The following is a 20,543-nucleotide window of genomic DNA, read 5'->3' as shown; positions in this document are numbered from 1 at the left end:
TACAAAATAAAAATAAAAACAATTAATGTAAAACTTAATTGTAAAAAAACTTAACATTTTAAAAATTAAAAAATGATTACATTTAAAATTCATAATTAAAAATAAATGTACTGTAAGATTACAATACTAATAATTTTGTCTTAATTTTTTTTATTTTCAAACTAACTTTTCTTCTTTTTTTCTTCAACCTGACTGCATGATATGACATCATTTTTTCCTATAGATTACCCCCAATATATATATTTTTTTATTTTATTTATTTACTTATTTTACTAGTTAATAAGTAGTTAATTATTTTAAGTAGTTATTATTAATAATACATTTGTATTATAATATATTTTTATTATATTTAATTTATTAGATTTATAGATTATTTACTTTGAATACTTCACAGATTTGGGGGTTCATAGTTGGATTTACTTTTAGTAAACAGTGCTTTAAACAAAAAAACAAAAAAACAAAAACACAGTCACTTTTACACTGTTTTTTTTTTACCAATTCTATATGACTGTAAAATACTAACACAATTACTATTTTAATAATTGTAACTGATTTTTTTGTAACTATCATTTAATGTTCAACTAATTAAGAAATATATTGTAATAATACTATTGGAAAAAAAAAGCTTAAATGTAATAAATTTTACATTTTAAAAATAAACAAAATCTTTGATTACATTTTAAATGTACTGAATTTAAAAATGTTTTATTTGAATTGCAATTAAATAAATAGATTTACTGTAAGATTACAATACTAATAATTTTGTCTTTTTTTTTCCAAATAAACATTTTTACACATCACAGCCTGACTGCACAATATGACGAATTGCATAAAACTTTTTTCCCCCCTATATATTACCCGATTTTTTTTTTTATTTCTATTTATTGATTTATTTTTATTATTATATTTTACTCTAAATGATTTATTTCGAATACTTCACAAACTTGGGGTTTGTAATTCAGAGGCCACATTCACACTGTTTCTGACCAATTCCATATGACTATAAAATACTAACGATTATTATTTTATTTTATTGTAATTATTATGAAATATATTTAAATAATTAAGAAATATATTGTAATATATTAAATGTACAAAAAGGGGAAAAAAGTAATGTAAAAAATGTAAACCTTAAATTTAAAAAATGTAAATTTTTAAAAATGTAAAAATTAAATGCATTTAAAATGTATTAAGTTTTAAAATTATTTATTTTAATTATAACTAAATAAATATATTTACTGTAAAATTACAATACTAATAATTAGCTTTTTTTTTTTTTTAATATATATTTTCAAACTTATTTTTCCCCTATATATTACCTGAATTTTTTTTGCAATTCTGTTTATTTACTCTAAATGATTTATTTTGAATGCTTCACAAATTTGGGGTTCAGTTTTTTTTTTAATAAATAAAAAAATCTCTTTTCACTTGAGTTTTCATGGGCCACATTCACACTGTTGCTGACCAATTCTATATGACTATAAAATACTAACGATTATTATTTTAATAATTGTTATTTATTTTATTGTAATGATTATGAAATACATTTACATAATTAAGAAACATATTGTAATATGTACAAAAAGGGAAAAAAGTAAATGTAAAAAATGTAAAACTTAAAATTTAACTTTTACATTTTTTTAAAAAAATTTAAAATTATTAAATGCATTTAAGTTTTAGAATAATTTATTTTAATTATAACTAAATAAATAAATTTACTGTAAAATTACAATACTAATAATTTGTCTTCTTTATTTTTTATTTTCAAACAAACATTTTTTAACATTGCAACCTGACAATCGCACGACAATTGCACAATACTGTTTATTTTTTCTATATATCACCCAAAATACATTTTTGTAGGAATAAAACTAGCAGAAGGAATGAATCCCATCTGACCTGCCGTCAGTTTGCGAGATTGACTTCCTGAGCGAATCCATTTTCCCAAGATCACCTGACGACATGGTCTTCTGGATCCTCTTCTGCTCTTTCTGAGACAACTTGAGATGGAAAACAAATGCACAATCAGATCACATGTAATGTTTTGTGAACATCAGACCAGATTGAACGGTTCTTGGATCTCCAGGAACAAGTTTCTGGTTTGTTTCAGGCTGGTTAGTGTTTCAAGTAAGGCTCTTTAAGAAGAATAAACAACTAAACAGCGTAATGACACCAAACCCAAGTGAAGAGGGAAAGTATGAGAGAAAAAGAGTATTTAAGATAAAAGAATGAGTGAGTAATGGAGAAATCCGTGTTAATGGTTTCCGCATGCATCTTGAATTGCAGACTCCATATTCATCAACGGCTGCAGCTCAAGTTGTGAACAGAAAATGACCGGTTTAGGAAAGACCAGACACCCCAAACTCTTGAAAGGACAGTCTTTAGATTCTGGTTAATCGAGACACGGCAGCCTCATCCAGTCAGGGTTATTAGTCTTCCACTTGATTAGTCCTACTGTATCTAGAAAAGCCGGTCCTATTTGGTTACGAAAGAGATCCGTGGTCAGTCAAGAGGGGTTAGGAGGGCTTTTGCACACTGACCATACATTAAAAAAATGAGTTTAAAACAAATTCTGCCATCATTTCTTCCCCCTTAAGTCGTTACAAGTCCCTTTGACATTTTTCTTCTTCCATCAGTAATATTTTAGTTTCACTGAGAACCTATTATAGTTTTTATTACGTTTTAAAATGAATTTAAATGTTTATATTTTGACATTGTTTTTGTGAAATATTTAGTATTTTTATGTTCTTTTTTATATTTTATTTTAGTTAACGTTTAAGTTACAATTTAAGTCCATACAAGAGCTTTGTTCATTTTTAAACGTTAATATTTTATCATTTTTCATTTGATTGATTTTTAGTGAAGTAACATTTTATTTTTTAGCTTTATTATTATTATTATCATTATTATTATTATTTGATCTTCATTAAATGTTTATTTTAAGAGGCATTTTTAAAATTTGTTTTTGTTTTAGTTCACTATAATAACCAGAGTCCACACAGGTTCTTTATTAATTTTTTAATTAGATTAATTAGAATTTATCATTTTAATTTTAGTGATTTCTTCCCAGTAAAAAACATTTTTAAAAGGTTTTTTTTTTGTAAATATTTTATGTTATCTTAAATAATGCCTATTTTCAGCACTCTTCTTATTATTTTTTAATTTTTTTTTATTGTTTTAGTGTTAACTATAATAACCAGATTCCCCACAGGATCTTTATTTATTTTTTTTAATTAGTTTTTATTTTTATAATTTTTCATTTAGTGAAATAAAATTTTCAGTTTTGTTTTTTTTTATTTTATTCAACCTCAATTAATTTTTATTTTAAGAAATATTTTTTTTATTGTTTTAGTTTTAGTTAACCCACTAAAAGAGAGTTAGAGTCCCCACAGGATCTTTATTAATTTTTAATTAGATTTACATTTTTTTTTTAATTTTAGTTATTTTTTCAGTGAAATCCATTTTTTAAAAGTTTTTTTTTTTTTTTTTGGTAAATACTTTAGTTTTAGTTAACTATAATATTTAAAAAAATTATTTGATCTCAACTAGTGTTTATTTTAGTTTTTTTTTTTTACTGTTTAAGTTTTAGTTAACTATAATAACCAAAGTCCCCACTTGTTTATTATTATTATTATTATTATTATTATTATTATCATCATCATTATTATTATTTGTATAATTTTTAATTTTAGGGATTTTTTAAATTTTTTTTTTTTTTTGGTAAAAATTTTATTTTTATGTCAATTAATATTTATTTTAAACATTTTTAATTACTGTTCTAGTTTTAGTTAATCAGGATCCCCACAAGTCCTTTAATAATTTTCTGGAATTTGTTCTTATTTATTTATTTTTTTTTTATTTTAATCAAAGAAAAACTTTTAGTTTTTAGCCAAATACATTTTTTAAAAAATGTTTTAATATTTTATCTTAATTGGCAATTACTTCAAATAACATCTGAAAAAAAATTTAGTTAACTAAAATAACCAGGGTCCCAATGGGTCCTTAAAAATATATAAATATATTAAAACTTTTACACCTTCTTAAAAGGCGAAAAAAGTGAGGTTTATCATTTTATATGACTTTTTTATTTGAAGTTATTTAAATCATTTTTAAATCATTTTGTGTTTAGGTACAGTATAGGAAATTGTCTTCAAAATGGACATCACACGAGTTTGGAACAACATGAGGGCGACAGATTTAATGACAGAATTCGACGTAATGACCTGCGGTTGGATCAGCGTGCAAAGCTCCGTTCCGGCGAGAGCGCAGTCGTTTCCGGCTCAGTTTTACCGTTTGGGAGTCGCTGTGGCAGGCCGGGTCGCTGTCGGGGGAGCTGGGGGATTCTGGGAGCGGCAGGGTGCGAGAGAGGACGGCTCTGTACTCGTATTCGTCGTCCTCATCATCGTCAGAGTCAATCTCCGTGCTGCAGGCACGGCTCAGGAAATCAGAGCGCGTCCCGGCCATGCGCGCTTTCTTTTTACGCGCCGCTCTGCTCACCTGATCGTTCACATTGATGACGTCAAAACTACTGACAGAGACGAGCTCAGGAGAGACAAGCCCAAACTCATCCCGCACTTAAAGACGTCTCGCCACTACTCATTCACAAATGTATATGCAGATGACATGTCCTTTTATTTAATGTAATTTAACAAAAAACCTTTCATGCTTAAAACAAATGATCATAGTCATTCAAATCTCTGAGAAATACATAAAATAAATTATAACAATATACACAATATCTATCTATATAGATAGATCATTAATATAGATAACATAAAATAGATATAAAAAATAAAATTGTGCATATAAAATATAATGTGATGGAAATAAAAATACAATTATAGTATAGTATTAAAGTAGTATAGTTTTAAAAGTATAAATTATAATAACTATACAACTACACTAATTATATAGTAATATAGATAAAATATATTACAAATGTGATTATAAAAATAAAATGGTACATATAAAAGTTATTAAAGTATAACTATACTAATTATAGTAATTAACGTACTTTAAATACTAGATTTATACTACAAAACATTTTTAATATAATACATAACATTTAAACATATAATGCTATAGATCAAATATATTACAAACATGAATATACAAATATAAAATAATATAAAAAAAAATTATAGTAGTTATAGTAGTAGTATAGTTATTAAAGTATACCTAATGATACTAATTACAGTAAAGTATTAATTACTATAAATACTTTAGTTTTTTTGAAAATGACATATATAATATGTACATATATAATATTAGTGTAGTTAAAGTAAAACTATACTAATTATAGTAATTAAAGTCATAAAAAATACTAGATTTATACTATAAAATATTTTTTAAATAACATATAGAATGTTAAGATACAGTAATATAGATTAATTGTATTACAAATATGAAGATAAAATATAAAATTGTAAATAAAATAAAAATGTAAAAAAAAAATATAGTAGTTAAAGTAATATAGTTATTAAAGTATAACTAACTATAATTATAGTAAATAAAGTATTAATTACTATAAATACTATAAAATTACACATATAATATTTAGATATTCAGAAATACAGATAACATTATAAAAAATGGTAAATATAAAACAAAAATGTAATATAAATAAGTTAAATTATAGTACAGTATACGTATAACTATAATAACTATGCTAATTATTGTAAAGTATTAAAAATATTGCTTTTATACTAAAATGTTTTTAATATATAATAATACAGTAATATAGATAACATATATTATAAATGGAAATATAACAGCAAATATAAAATACAAAAATATAATGTTAATAAAAATAAAATAGTATAGTAATTAAAGTAGAACTATAACAACTATACTAATTATAGCATTTATTAAAAAAAAACTTAATACTATTTACTAAACTATTTACTAAAAACTGTATATATAATATTTAGATACACAATAATATGGATAATGTATATTATATATTATATAATATATATTATAATGTATAAATAAAAATGCAATAGCAAATATAAAATACAAAAATGTAATATAAATAAACAAAAAATTATAGTATAATCATTAAAGTATAACTATAGCAACTATACTAATTATAGCAATTAAAGTATTTACATTTTTATACTATTTACTAAATTTAAAATACAAAAATGTACTATAAATCAAAATAAAATTATAGTATAGTCATTAAAGTACTGTAAAACTATAACTATATTAATTACAGTAAAGTATTCTAAACGCATACTATTTTTATACTATTTACTAAATTTACTTTATTTATTACAACTTTAATATATACACTATTTAAATATACTATAATATAGATAAACACAAAATAGTAAATATAAAATACAAAAATGCAATATAAATAAAAATACAATTATAGTATAGTCATTAAAGCATAACTATAACAACTATAAACTATTTACTATTATTTTGAAATAATACACACACACACAATTAGCAATTAAAGTATTTTATATTAACATCTGAAGTATAACTATAGTAACTTTACTAATTAATTTATATTTAAGTATTATATTAAGTATTAAAAATTAAATTTAAGTATTAAATACAGGTTTTTTTTTATTAAAAATGTTTTTTTTTAATAATAAAATGAAATAAAATTAAATAAAACAGCAATTATAAAATACAAAAATGTAAATACAATTATAGTATAGTCATTAAAGTATAATTATAACAATTATACTAATTATTAATGTATTTAAAAAAATACTGCTTTTATACTATTTACTAAAGTATTTACTAAAAACTATTTACTATTATTTTTAAATAATACACACATATAGATACATACAGATATACAGTAATATATAACATTTAGTATAAATAAAAAATATAAAAATAAAAATGTAATTTAAATAAAAAAAAAGTACAAATCAAGTATAACTATAATAACTATTTATTATAGCAGTTAAAGTATTTAAAATACTGTTTTTATATTAACAATATTTGAATTATAACTACAGTATAATAACTTTACTAATTAATTTATATTTAAGTATTAAAAATGAAGTTTAATTATTAATTTTTAAATAATATGTTTAAATAAAATTAAATAATATACATTTTAAAATTAAGTATTTCAAAATGTAAAAAAAAAAATGTTTCTGCAAAATAATTCTGAACAAATAAAGTTTCTCACCTCTCTGTTTTTTAATGATCTGAATCCCGCCTCTCTTTGAATGGCCAGAGATCGTTCCTGATTCACTAAGTCTTTATCCGACCTAAAAAAACACAGACATAATCACAATTCGTCTTACTTATAGATGTCTAAATATCAAAACAAGTGGCATCTGCAAACAAATGCAGCTTAAACTTCTCAAAAGTACAAGAATATCTTCTAAAAAGTTCAGAAATGAAGGTCAAGTGGATGTAAACTCACTTGGAGAAGGTGAGTCGGCTGCGTTTGGGAGGGAAGGCTTTCTCCTTCATACTGATGCTGATGCTCTGAGAAACAAACTTCTTCTGAACCTCCTTCTTGGGCTCTGAAGTCGCTTCAAGAACCGGGTCCCTCAAGTCCAGCTGGAGGGGTTTGGAAGACGGCGCGATCGGGCCGCGATCGGTCTGAGGTTCAGGGCTCGGCGTCGTCTTGTCGTCCGGACGATCCGAAGACGACAATCCGTTCAACCTGTCAGCGGTTTCCGGGCGGATCTCCTCAGCGTCCATCATCTCGAGTTTCTGCAGAGCTTCCAGGCTGCTCTGGTCTACGGGGTTTTCCTTCTGCATGCTGATTATGACGACCACCGACTCCTTTTTCTCCCGAACCGGCCTGACCGGGCTGCCGTCATCATCTGCGATGTAGAAGTGAGGTTTGAAAGACGCCGGACTGCTCCGGTTCTCCTCCTCCATCGGCTCGGATTTGGATTGAGGACGAAGCTCGGACGCCGCCGGTTCCTCGTCGGGAAAGCTGAGGACCTCGAAGCTTTCTTGGCTGTCCGAAGGAAGATGTTTGGAGAGAGGGATTTGAGCGGGAAGCGCGTCGTCCATTGAACCGGAGCGGACTTTGAGCAGCTCTAAACTGAACGTGGCTTGCTGGAGCTCCCGTTGCCTCCTGCTTTCGCGTTTGGAGCGGCTCCTCAGCGTACTGTCGTCTACGGTTTTGGGAGGTTCGGGGGATTGAGTTTCGAGTTTCTCATCTTGTGCGTCCGGGACTTCCGTTAAGTTTTGATGGGCGTGTAAACTTTTGCTCACAGTGTTTTCACAGAGGATTTTCTCTCCACGTCGCTGCTCTCTCAGAATGCGGCACCTTGGGAAAAACAGTTATGCACACTTCTGTTCAATAAGGACATAAACTGCATGTTCGATAAGTCAACTAAATATTAAGACACTTTATGAACATCTATAATCTTTATTTTTGGTTTGGCAACCAAAATAGTTCCAACAAAAAACTAATTACTAAAGTGGAACATAAACAAAATATCAACACGCTCGGAATGTCAACTATCCAATCAGATTAGTCAACACAAAATTACAGCCAATCAGAACGTGTCTGCTGTTTAAAAGATGTGGAGTGAGACTTTGGGCTGAAAATAAATAAAATAAATAAATAAATAAAATACAAAAATAAAAATAAACTATATTTTATTATATTTTGAAGCTAAAAATATGATAAATTAAATTAATTTATTTAAATGGTAAAAAATAAAAATAAAACAAAAGAATAACGTATATATATATATATATATATATATATATATATATATATATATATAAATAATCTACATTTTTAATATAAAACTAATAGCTCATTATTAAGTGGAAAAAGATTAATGTAAATAAAACAAAAATAAAGTATAACTTTTATATTCATTTTAAGTAAAAATATAAAAAAAACCCCCTAAAATACTATTTTTAAATATAATATTACATAAAATATATCTTTTTTTGTTATGCTAAAAACAAAATAAAAAAAATAAATACTATTTTTAAAAGGGAAATTAGATTAAATGTAAAGAAATCTAAATCTAATCTAAAATCTGAAAAAAACATCTAATTTTTAACATAACATTGGCTAATAGCTCATGAATTAACTGTAAAAAAATAGATAAATATAAATAAATATAAAATTAAATATAACTATTATATTAATTATGTGCAAAAATATGTAAAATAAAAAATAAAATACTATTAAAAAAGGAAATCACATAAAATAAAACTATTTTTATGGTAACACATACAATAAAAACATAATACTATTTTTAAAGGGAAATATATAATATACATTTTTATATTCAAAAATGGACTAATAATCAAAGGACTAATAAAACAAATAATCTAAATAAAAATAAAGTATAACAAATTGATTATTTTCATGCAAAAACTATATATTAAAAAAACAATTTGTAAAAAGTAAATAAAATAAAATAGTTAAAAAAATGACTCAACTCATCCTAGACCTATGAGAGAAACCTGCATATATCATTTACACTTTTAATATAAAATTGACTAATAACTAATTAATTAAGTGAAAAAAAAAAAAAAGATTAATACAAATAAAACTGATAAAGTATAACTATTCTAGTAATTTGATGCAAATATGTAAAATGTAAAAATAAATACTCTAAAATACAATTTTTAAAAGGAAATTAAATAAATAAAATATAACTTTTATAATTATTAATTATTAATAATTATTTTTATACAAAAAAATAAATAAAAAAATAGCATTTTAAAGGGAATTTAGATAAAATATTCAAAATTTAATGTACATATCTAATTTACAGTTAACAACGAGATTAATATGCTTAACTAGTCCATTTATTAATAAATTATTTATTAACACCCCTAATTATAAATCACTACTGTTTTCTGTTGTTTAATAATGTGGGAAAAAATAAATAAACATAAACATAATATGAAGTATAACACATATTATTTTTATGCTAAAAACATAAAATAATACATATATTATACTTATTTTTACCAGGAAAATTAATTAAAATATATGTTAAAAACATACATCGACAAATATAATCTACATTTTTATTAACATAAATAAATATACATAAATAAAAAAAATAAAGTATAACACACATTATTTTTATGCTAGAAACATAAAATAAAACATATAATACTATAAAATAAACTTATTTTTACCAGGGAAATTAATAAAAAAAAAAAAAAAAAAAAAAAAAAAACTACAAATATAGCCTACAATTTTATTAACAAATTCACTAACAGCTCATAAATATGCCTAATTAGTCAATTAATCATAACTGATTCATCAACACCCCTAATTATAAATCATTACAATAGCATCGCATTTTCTGTAATTTAACCGAGTGGAAAAATATAGATACAAATTAACAAATTAACAATTGTATTATTTTTATGCTTTAAAAAAAAAAAAAAAAAAAAGAAAAAAAGTTTTTTTTTTTTTTTTTTTAAAGAAAATTAAATATTTATAATCTGAAAAAATGGTCCATTTATAATAGATGAATTAATTTAATAATTATAAACATTTCCGGGTCTTTTTGAGTTCAAGGTCATGGGCTCGATTCCCAGTGAAAGCATGAAGTGACACAAAATAGGGTCGGTTTGGATAAAAGCATTGATGTAAGTGCACTGACCTGTGTCGATCGCGCTGCCCCCTGCAGGCGGCCTGTAGCGTGACTGCGGCGCGGCGCTGCTGCAGGAAGCTGCGTCTCTGTCTGTAGCTCTTCCAGACGGCCTGAATGAGGATTGCGGCTGCGTGTCGCGCCTGCAGGACTCTCCTCCAGCCCGTCTGGATGATCAGCGCCGCTCTCCTCTGCCGCAGGTACAGCCGTCGCTCTCTGAAGCCTCTCCAGGCCGTCTGCAGACGCAGCGCCGCCCCCTGCTGGAGCTCAGCGTCACCCACGTCAGCACGGTTCAGACAGTCACGCCACCAGCCCTGAGCACAGAGAAACACACAATACTGCTTACTGTGCACTACACACTGCATACTAGTTAGTAAAATAGTACTGACAGTTAAGCTCCCATTTACTTTTTATTTACTTTTTTATTATTCATTTTATTTTTTAATTTCTATTTGTGTTATGTATTACGGTGTATTGATTTCATTTAATTGGTCAGTATTTTATTTTACTGTTTTATTGTATTTTACTGCCCGGTACTATATTTGACTGATTTGTTGTATGTTTTTTCATTTTGTAATTTCGTTATTATGTATTATTTTGTTCTAATTTTATATTATTTCACTGTATTTTTTCATATATTTTTATTATGTCTTTATTATGTTTCGAAATATGTATCTCTGTTAAATTTATTTTTGTTATTATGTGTTATTTTGTTCTAATTTTAATTAGACTGATTTATTGTATGTTTTTAATTTTGTAATTTCATTATTATTATTATTTGTTATTATTTCAATATTATTTTGTTCTAATTTTATATTATTTCCCTGTATTTTATTTTATTGTTTTTTGTTTTTAAGTTGTATGTGTTATGATGTGCCATTCTGTTCTGATTTTTTTTTAGTTTTATGACTACTTTTTTATTTGACCACTTTATTATTTGACCACTTTATTGTATGTTTTAAGATATGTATTTCTTTTATTATGCCATATTTTGCTCTAAATGTATTTTTTAACACTATTTTATTTTACTTGCTTTTTTCTATCAACACATTTTGTTTTATAATGCTTACTTTTGTTATTATTTATTATTTTACTGCTAACATCCATTTAGTTAGGGCTTTAATATTAAAATAAAAATATTTCAGAATTTTATCTTGTGTTATCTAATAGCTAAACGGTTTTAAAATAATGATTGTTATTTTAAAGAGTTAGTTTATATATTTTAAAAAGGTCCATTTTTATATTATATAAATTTAAAAATGTAGTAAACATTTTTAATAACTTCTAAATAATTTAATTTATACTATAATTACTATAATTTTTGTAAGTATATAATTTAATTAAATTTAAAATAATTGTTGCATACAATTAAAAAAAAAACATTTTTAAAATGTATATATTTTTATTTATTTGTCTTATTATTTTATGTATATTATTTTATTTCCTATATTTAATCGTAAATGTATTTAATAATTTCTAAATAACTTTATTTACATACTATACTTTTTTTTAAAGGATATAATTTAATTTAAAGTAATTATTGCATACATTTAAAAAAACATGTAAATCTTTTAAAATAATTTATATATTTTTCTTCTTTTTATTTTATATTATTTAATTTAATTTAAAGTATAAAATTGAAATAATCATATACCATTGCATAAAATAAAATGTTTATATTTAATTTCATTTAATTTAATTGTTTATATATTTTTAAATGCATCTAAATATTTAAAAATTATTTTAGAAAATTCTTTTTTTTTTTTAAACAGTGTTTAACAGTGTTTAATCATGCTACCATTTAACAGTTTTAAAATGATTATTTTGAAATAATTTATATATTTTAAAAAGGTACATTTTTATATTATATAAATTTAAAAACCTAGTAAATATATTTTGAATAATTTCTAAATTATCTACTTTTATTTTATTATTTTATGTATATTATTTTATTTCCTATATTTAAAAAAAATAATATTAACAGATACCACATTAAATGACACGCTCTCAAATGCGGCGTTTGTACCTGTATGAGTCGAGCGGCTCGTCTCTGTGTGCAGAAGCGTCTCCTCTCCTGCTGCGTCCTGAAGCTTCTCTGCAGACACACGATCCTCCTCAGCACCTCCTGATGAAGCTGCTCCTGCAGACGCTGCCGCAGACGCTCCTGCAGAAACACCTGAGAAACCCACGGCGCTCAGCATCACGGGACACAAGTGTGTGTGTGTAAGAGTGTGTTTGTGTGTGTGCTGACGTTACCGTGCTTCTGCCCACTTGGTGTCCGTTGGGCTCGGGGTCGACGCTCTGCAGGAACTGCCTGATTCCCGTCTGAATGGCGTGAAAACCAGCGGGTAACAGCACACGGAAATGATGGGCAAAATCCTGCAGACACAAACAAAACGTTTTTATTTCCAGTTTGAATTTTACGTTTTAATGGTTAAATTAAATTGTAGTGTTTAAAAAGCACGGCTAACTAATTTAAATTAAAAACAAATATTTTTTCCCCCAAAAGTTCAGGGGTTTTTATTCATGAAAATTTCCAAGTATTCTTTATTTCTCTATATAATTTTTTTTTTTTTAATTGAATAATTGTAAAAATTAAAAAGCACATCAAAATTAATTAATAAATGAATTAATTCATTTAAAAAAAATAATTTTAAATGTATTAAAACAAACTCTGTTATCTTCCTAATAATGCTTTTTTCCCCAAAATTCCATTTTATTTATTTTTCCAAATTAATTTTTTCTTTCCATTTTAATTTTACTGTATTTTATTTTATTTTTATTTTGCTTGTATTGTTTACATTTATTTATTTATTTATTTTTTTAGCAATTTTAGTAATCAAACATGTCTAATTAATTGAAACGATTGAACACATACAATATAACAGTTTAACAGTTTATTAAAAATAAAACAAAATAAAAATATATATAAATTAATGACCCTATTAAATTCACTTTATTTTTCCCAAATTCTGTGGGTTTTATTTTATTTAAATGTTCCTGGATTCCAGTTTTTACTGTTTATTTATTTGTTTATTTTTTTCTAGATTCCATTTTAATGTTTAAATTAATTTTAAGAATAAAAAAAGCACATCAAAATAAATTAATTAATTTTAAGTTAATAAAAACAAACCCCTTAAAACAGTTTTATTATTTTCCTAATTCTGCTTTTTTCCCAAATTCCATTTTATTTATTTTCCAAATAATTTTTTTTCTTTCCATTATAATTTTACTGTATTCTGTGTTTTTTTTCAGAATTTTGTATGTATTAGTTAAATTTCATTTTTAGCAATTTTAGTAATCAAACATGTCTAATTAATTGAAATCATAAAGCACATACAATATAACAGTTTAATAGTTTATTAAAAGTTAAATAAATACATACATACATAAATTTATGGCCCTATGAAATTCATTTTATTTTTCCCAAATTGTGTGTTTTCTGTTTTACTCTTTTTGGATTCTGTACTAATGGTTAAACACTAATTTAGTAATCAAAAAGCATTGAAATTATTTGAATGAATTGAAATCATGAAACTTTCACAATTTAATAATTTATCACAATTTTTTTTAAAATAACAGGGCCCTATACATTTTATTTATTTGTTTTTTTTTTTTCAGAATTAAATTTAATTTTTTTTGTGGAATGATTTTATACAAATGTATTTATATATATAAAAAAGTCCCTATGAAATCTGTTTTATTATTTGTTTTGTTTTCATTTTTCTGGATTAAGTTTTAACAGATCAATTACATTTCAACAACCAAAAACCAAATCTAATCAATTAAACTCTAATAAATAATAAAACTTTAAAAATTTAAATAGGGTCTAATTTTTTTTTCAGACATTTCTGTATTGTCTGTTTTCACTTTTCTGGATTTACTACTGAAGACAAATTTCTAAACACAAATTTCTAACTGTGTTATTAAACGTTTCGCAAAAATCACTTTTTTATGACCCTATTAATTTGTATTATTATTATTTTATTTTTTTTTTTTTTTAACCAAATTCTGTATTTTCCATAGTTTTTTTAAAATTCAATTTTAATAGTTTAAATACATTTTATACATATCCATAAATGTCTAATTAATTTAATTAATAAAACAATCACCACAATTTTTACAAAAACAGGGCCATATCAAGTAATAAAAAATGGTGGCAATGAAATAAAGGCATAAAATAAAATTCATTTAATTTAATTTTTGAATTTAGTTTTCATTTACATTGTATGAATCTTTTAAAATGTAATCAAATGAAAATGAAATAATTTTATTAAATAAATATTTAATAAATATTAAATATTTTATAAAATTTATTTTATAAAACAACTAATAAATAAATTAATTAATAAAAAAAATTGTTGCTAATATTGTTATTATTTTGAGAAGTACATTCCACTGTACAATAGTAATATGTTTCTTTCACAACTGTCATTTGCCATATTCTGTAACATTCTGCATTATACAGTAAATTCCATTTGTCTGCCTGGATTCTGTGTTTTGTGTGAATGAGTGTGGGTTATTTTTTGTCACCTGGAAGCTGTATTTGACGCTGTATCCGGAGCGCCGTATCCTCACCGTCTCCAGCATGCCGGTGTAGCGTAACTGTCTCAACACCAGCGCGTCGTTGAAACGCAGAGGAAGCTGCGAAACAATGACGCAAATCAAACTGCGCATCCAAAACCAGTGACGCGGTAACAGAAATGTGACTCATAACGTACCTTTTCTGCATTAGAGCGAATGCATTTCACAAAGTACGGCTCGGACTGTCCCAGAGTCTCCATCAGCTTATTCAGAGACACCTGCATCACACACACAAGACAGGATTCAGCTCTCTGTGATGTTCAGTTTTTAAAATGTACAATTTTGTATATTTTATGCAATTACAGAAAAAATAAATAAAAATAAATAATAACAAAATAAAAAATTACTGTTTACATTTCATGCAATAAAAAAGTCACATCTTTATATTTTTAAAATGAATATACTATATTTTTTAAACAATTATTGTGTACATTTTAATAAGAATGTACATTTTGTAATAATAATAATAATCATAATAATAACAATAATAATAAATAAATAAAAAAATAATAATTTACATATTTCACCCTGTATATATTTAAAATTTGTTGAAAAAAAGTTTTTCAAACAATATATATGTTTATTTTTAAACAGTTTATAACTTTAAAGTGTATATAATTTTTAAAACAAGCATTGCATACATTTTAAGAGAATGTATTTTTCTAAAATATTTGTTTTATTTTACAGATTTAAAAAAATATGTAATTTTAAAATATTTCCAATGCACACATTTTTAAAACAATTATTGTTTGCACTTCAAAAAATGTATATTTATTTTTAAATAAAACATTTCTATATTTTAAAAATGCATATTTTTTTACACTTCATACGTGCTTTTAATTATATATTTTTTATTTTATAGATTTAAAAAAATTATGTAATTTTAAAATAATTCATGTTTTCAATGCATACATTTTTTAAACAATTATTGTTTGCACTTTTATGCATTTTTAAATAATAAATTTCTATTTTTTAAAAATTACATTCATTTTTAATTATATATTTTTTTCCTTTTACAGATTTAAAAAATTATGTAATTGTAAAATAAGTTGTTTCCAATGCATATATATTTTAAACAATTATTGTTTGCATTTCAAAAGAATGTATATGTATTTTTAAATAATGAATTTCTATATATTTAAAAATGCATATTTTTTACATCATGCGTTTATATATTTTTTTTATTTTATAGATGTATTATTATGCAATTTTACAATTAGTTTCCAATGCATATATTTTTAAACAGTTATTGTTTGCACTCTAAAAGAATGCACACGCATTTTTAAATAACGAATTTGTATATATTTAAAAATACATTTTTTTAACATTTCATACGTTTTTTATTTACATACTTTTTTACATACTGTCATTTCAAAATCAATTGTTTCCAATGCACACATTTTTTTTTAAAACAATTACTGTTTGCACTTCAAAAGAAAATATATATGTATTTTTAAATAATGAATTTCTATATTTAAAAATGGATTTTTTTGTTGCATTTCATACATTTTTTAATTATACATTTTTATTTTATAGATTCAAAAAATTATGTAATATTAGAAAAACGTATCCAATGCATACATTTTTAATACATTTATTTACATATTTTTTTACATTTCATACGTTTTTAATTATATATTTAAAAATATATATATTTAAAATGATGTAAATTCTTTAATTAATTTTTTATATTTTTAAATGTAATTTTTTGTAAACAATTATATACATTTTGAAAAGAATGTATTTTTTCCAAATAATTAATTTCTTTTTAAAAAATATATATATATATATATATATATATATATATATATATATATATTTTTTTTTTTTTATATATATTTCACACATTTTAAATGTTTAAATGTATTTTTATAGAATATATTTGTATTGATATATTTTTTTCAGCTTGTTCTTTCATCACAAACACAAGGCAGTATTTCAGCTCTCAGACACACGTCCATCTACAGCTCATGTGTTAACAGGGTGTATACTGTGCTCACGTTGAACTGTGCGCTGATGCTGGGCGGTTTCTTCTTCTTGTGCAGATGCAGCAGTGATTTAGTGATGCGGTCGTGGAGCGTCAGGCAGCTCAGATACTTCAGCGATTTCACATCCAGCAGGTGCTGTGGACACATGAAACACTGGATCAACATTTTGATATTGAACTGAAATCTGCATGTGTCAGTGACGCAACATGCATAAAACAGCCTAAAATCGAGTGAGAGTGGGACGTTTACCTTTGGAAGGCTGGGCTTCGCCTTATAGTTTTTGTTTCTCCTTCAGAAAGAGAGAAAGTTTGAGACAGAATGAGTATGAATGAGTCAGAATCACAGCGAATCTGTGCTGATGTGTGCGGCTGGTGTTCAGACTCACATCAGGATGCCCTGCGCTCGCTCCAGCAGCTTATTATTCACAGAGTTCACAAAGATCCCCTCCTCCTCATGGGACGAGAACGAGGAGACGCGCTCGCACCTCCTGAGACAGCAGACGGGAGACACGCATTCACTTACACCAATAACACATCAAACTGCTGTTGTATGGAAAACACCAACGTACATTCAATAAAAACATCTGCATTTATGGTTAGATGAACTGCTTTAAATGACAATAAAAAATGATTTAAATAAGAAAAAAAATTATATATATATAAAATTATATAAATATAAAAAGATGCAATATTTTATTACATAAATAGAATTATTTAAAAAATAACAATTGTAAATAAATCATTTAGATACTTTCAAATGTATGCTTTAAATTATTAAAAAAAAATACATTTCATAAATATTGAATATATTTCCTGCTGTCCTTTTATAAAATTAACAAACCTATTACAGTTGTACATTACAGCGACTTTACCATGTTTTGTTTTAAATTGTGGCAAAATATGCAACTTTATCTACAATACCACAATTACAAATTGCAGTGTTTTATTTGTTTTTCTGCTAAAATTATAATTAATTTATACATTTAAAAATGTGATTTTTAAAAAAAATAATGTATTTAAAAAAAAAACGATTTAAAAAACAAGTTAATATTCTATTTTTGATAAATCATTTTTTATATTTCATTTTCGAAAAGCAATTACATATTTTTTATTTTTAATAAATAATTTAATATTTATTGAAATTATTTCAATTATTAATAATTATTAAACATTAATGTATTTTTGTCATGCTGCCATTTTCTAAAATCAATAAACCAATTACAGTTGTATGTTACAGTAACTTTTTCATCTTTTGTTTAAAATTGTAGTAAAATCTGCAACTCTATCTACAATACCGCAATTACAAAATATACTGCAATTACAAAGTTTATACATTTAGAAATGTGCATTTTTTAAATAAAGTAGATATTTTAAAATGTATAAATTTGTTAAATAATTTTAAAATTTGTTAAATAATAATTTTAAAAAATATATATTTTATTTTCTATTTTTGATAAATAGTTTTTTATAATATTTCATTTTTGAAAAACAATTACATATTTTTTTATTTTTTAATAAATAATTAATAATAAAATATAATAAAATAACATTTATTGAATAAAATATAATATAAAAAAATAAAATATTTATATAAATTATTTCAATTATTAATAATTACTAAACACTGATACATTTTTTTCATGTTGATATTTTATAAAATCAATAAACCAATTACAGTTGTACATTACAGTGACTTTACCATGTTTTGTTTTGAATTGTGGTAAAATATGCAACTTTATCTACAATACCACAATTACAAATTGCAGTGTTTTATTTTTCTTTCTGCTATAATTAGTTCATACATTTAAAAATGTGCATTTTAAATAATGTAGATATTTTAAAATGTATACATTACTAAATAATTAAAAAAAAAAAAAAACTATTTGAAAAATAATAAATAAATATTCAATTTGACCATTTTTTAATAATTTTATTTTTGGAAATTATATATTGTTTATTTTTGATAAATAATTTAATCAATATTTATTGAAATTATTTCAATTATTATATTATTATATCAATTATTATATCAATAATTATTAAGCACTGATGTATTTTTTCATGCTGCCATTTTATAAAACCAATAAACCAATTACAGTTAAATTGTGCCAAAATCTACAATTTTACCTACAATAGCACAATCAAAAATTTTAGTTTTTTTGCTATAATAAAATTCATTTGTAAAATTACTACAATTATTTCACACATTTTAAAATTTATATTAAACACTAAATTAAATAATTATTTTTTCTTTATTATTAATTATTAGTAACTATTCATAACCATTCAGCAATTCTGTATTTTTACATCCTGCCATTTTATAACTCAATACAATTGTGCATTACAGTAACTTTACCCCTTTTTTGTTTTCAAACTGTGGTAAATAAGACAATTTGATCACAAATGCTGGTGTTTCATTTGTTTTGCTGCATGCCATGTGACGGTTGGCCACCATCAGAGAATCATGAACATGCAAAAGTGTGGTTGAAATGACTGAAATATGAACTGAAAATCTCCAGGGAGCTTGAAACGAATGTTGTTGACAGAGTTTTCTTCACTACCTGCTTATTTTGTCACTGAGCGTGTTTGTTCCCTGCAGGTCTGATAGCGGAGTCCGCGGGCTCCTCCGGCTGATGCACGAATCTGACGTTCACAGAGAAACAGAAAGAGACACAGAAGACTTCATATAAATCAGTCACACATCATCCAAGTCTAATCCTCCTGATCCGTTCAGCAGCCGTAAACAGCCGTCATTTACCGTCATTAAACACATAAGTAAGTGAAGAATGAGGCGAAATCAAAGCCTGTTCACACAGACATTCAGGGAACTGAAGAATAAGAACAAGAACCTCATAATTAATCCATTAAGAGAATGATAACAATAAACACTATTACATCAGATCATTTTGAAGGATTTTTTGGGGATTAATTTGCTGTGCGATCCAAGTGAAAGTTTTATTTTTAGATATTATGTTTACATTTTTATTGCTTAAAGTTTTAGTCATTTTGTCGCTTATTTTTATTTTTATTTGCATTTTTATTGTAAAATTGTATGTTATTTTCATAGTTTTCATGATAATGTCAAAGTATTAGAAATTCTGTTGTGTGTTTAGATTTTTTTTCAAAATTAAATAGTTTTAAAATTAAAATTATTTTATTTTAAAATTAAATATATTTTTTACTAAAGAAATTTTTTACTTTTTTACTAAAAGAAATTAAATTTTCTGCTATTATAACATCAGTTACAGTTTTAGTAATTTAGAATTTTTGTAATTTCCTTTAAATTATCATATTTTACATTTTTATTGTATTGGTTAAAGTTTTAACAATTTTGTTGTTGATTTGTCTTTAGATATATTTTTTATGCAAATTTTGTTGTGTGTTCTTGTAATTTA

General features: G+C 24.4%; 1 protein-coding gene across 9 annotated transcripts in view; it reads right to left on the bottom strand.

Moving 5' to 3' along the window:
• The window catches only part of myo9ab (myosin IXAb), a 156,725-nt gene that overhangs the window by 18,075 nt on the left and 118,107 nt on the right, over positions 1-20,543 (bottom strand). For 8 of the 9 annotated variants that reach the window (XM_051099181.1, XM_051099182.1, XM_051099174.1 and 5 more), the window contains 13 exons: positions 19,710-19,791; positions 17,535-17,636; positions 17,399-17,438; positions 17,162-17,284; positions 15,299-15,379; positions 15,111-15,221; positions 12,834-12,956; positions 12,604-12,753; positions 10,590-10,891; positions 7,403-8,266; positions 7,163-7,244; positions 4,291-4,497; positions 1,900-2,000 (listed from right to left, as the gene is read on the bottom strand). In XM_051099181.1, the coding sequence (XP_050955138.1) occupies positions 1,900-2,000; positions 4,291-4,497; positions 7,163-7,244; positions 7,403-8,266; positions 10,590-10,891; positions 12,604-12,753; positions 12,834-12,956; positions 15,111-15,221; positions 15,299-15,379; positions 17,162-17,284; positions 17,399-17,438; positions 17,535-17,636; positions 19,710-19,791 (2,368 nt within the window). The remainder of the gene's footprint in view (positions 1-1,899; positions 2,001-4,290; positions 4,498-7,162; positions 7,245-7,402; positions 8,267-10,589; positions 10,892-12,603; positions 12,754-12,833; positions 12,957-15,110; positions 15,222-15,298; positions 15,380-17,161; positions 17,285-17,398; positions 17,439-17,534; positions 17,637-19,709; positions 19,792-20,543) is intronic. The other variant, XM_051099183.1, reaches the window with a different exon arrangement.

The sequence above is a fragment of the Labeo rohita genome, chromosome 25, assembly GCF_022985175.1.
Source record: "Labeo rohita strain BAU-BD-2019 chromosome 25, IGBB_LRoh.1.0, whole genome shotgun sequence".
In the NCBI taxonomy this organism is placed as follows: Eukaryota; Metazoa; Chordata; class Actinopteri; order Cypriniformes; family Cyprinidae; genus Labeo; species Labeo rohita.
This window is presented reverse-complemented; position numbering and strand designations above follow the sequence as displayed.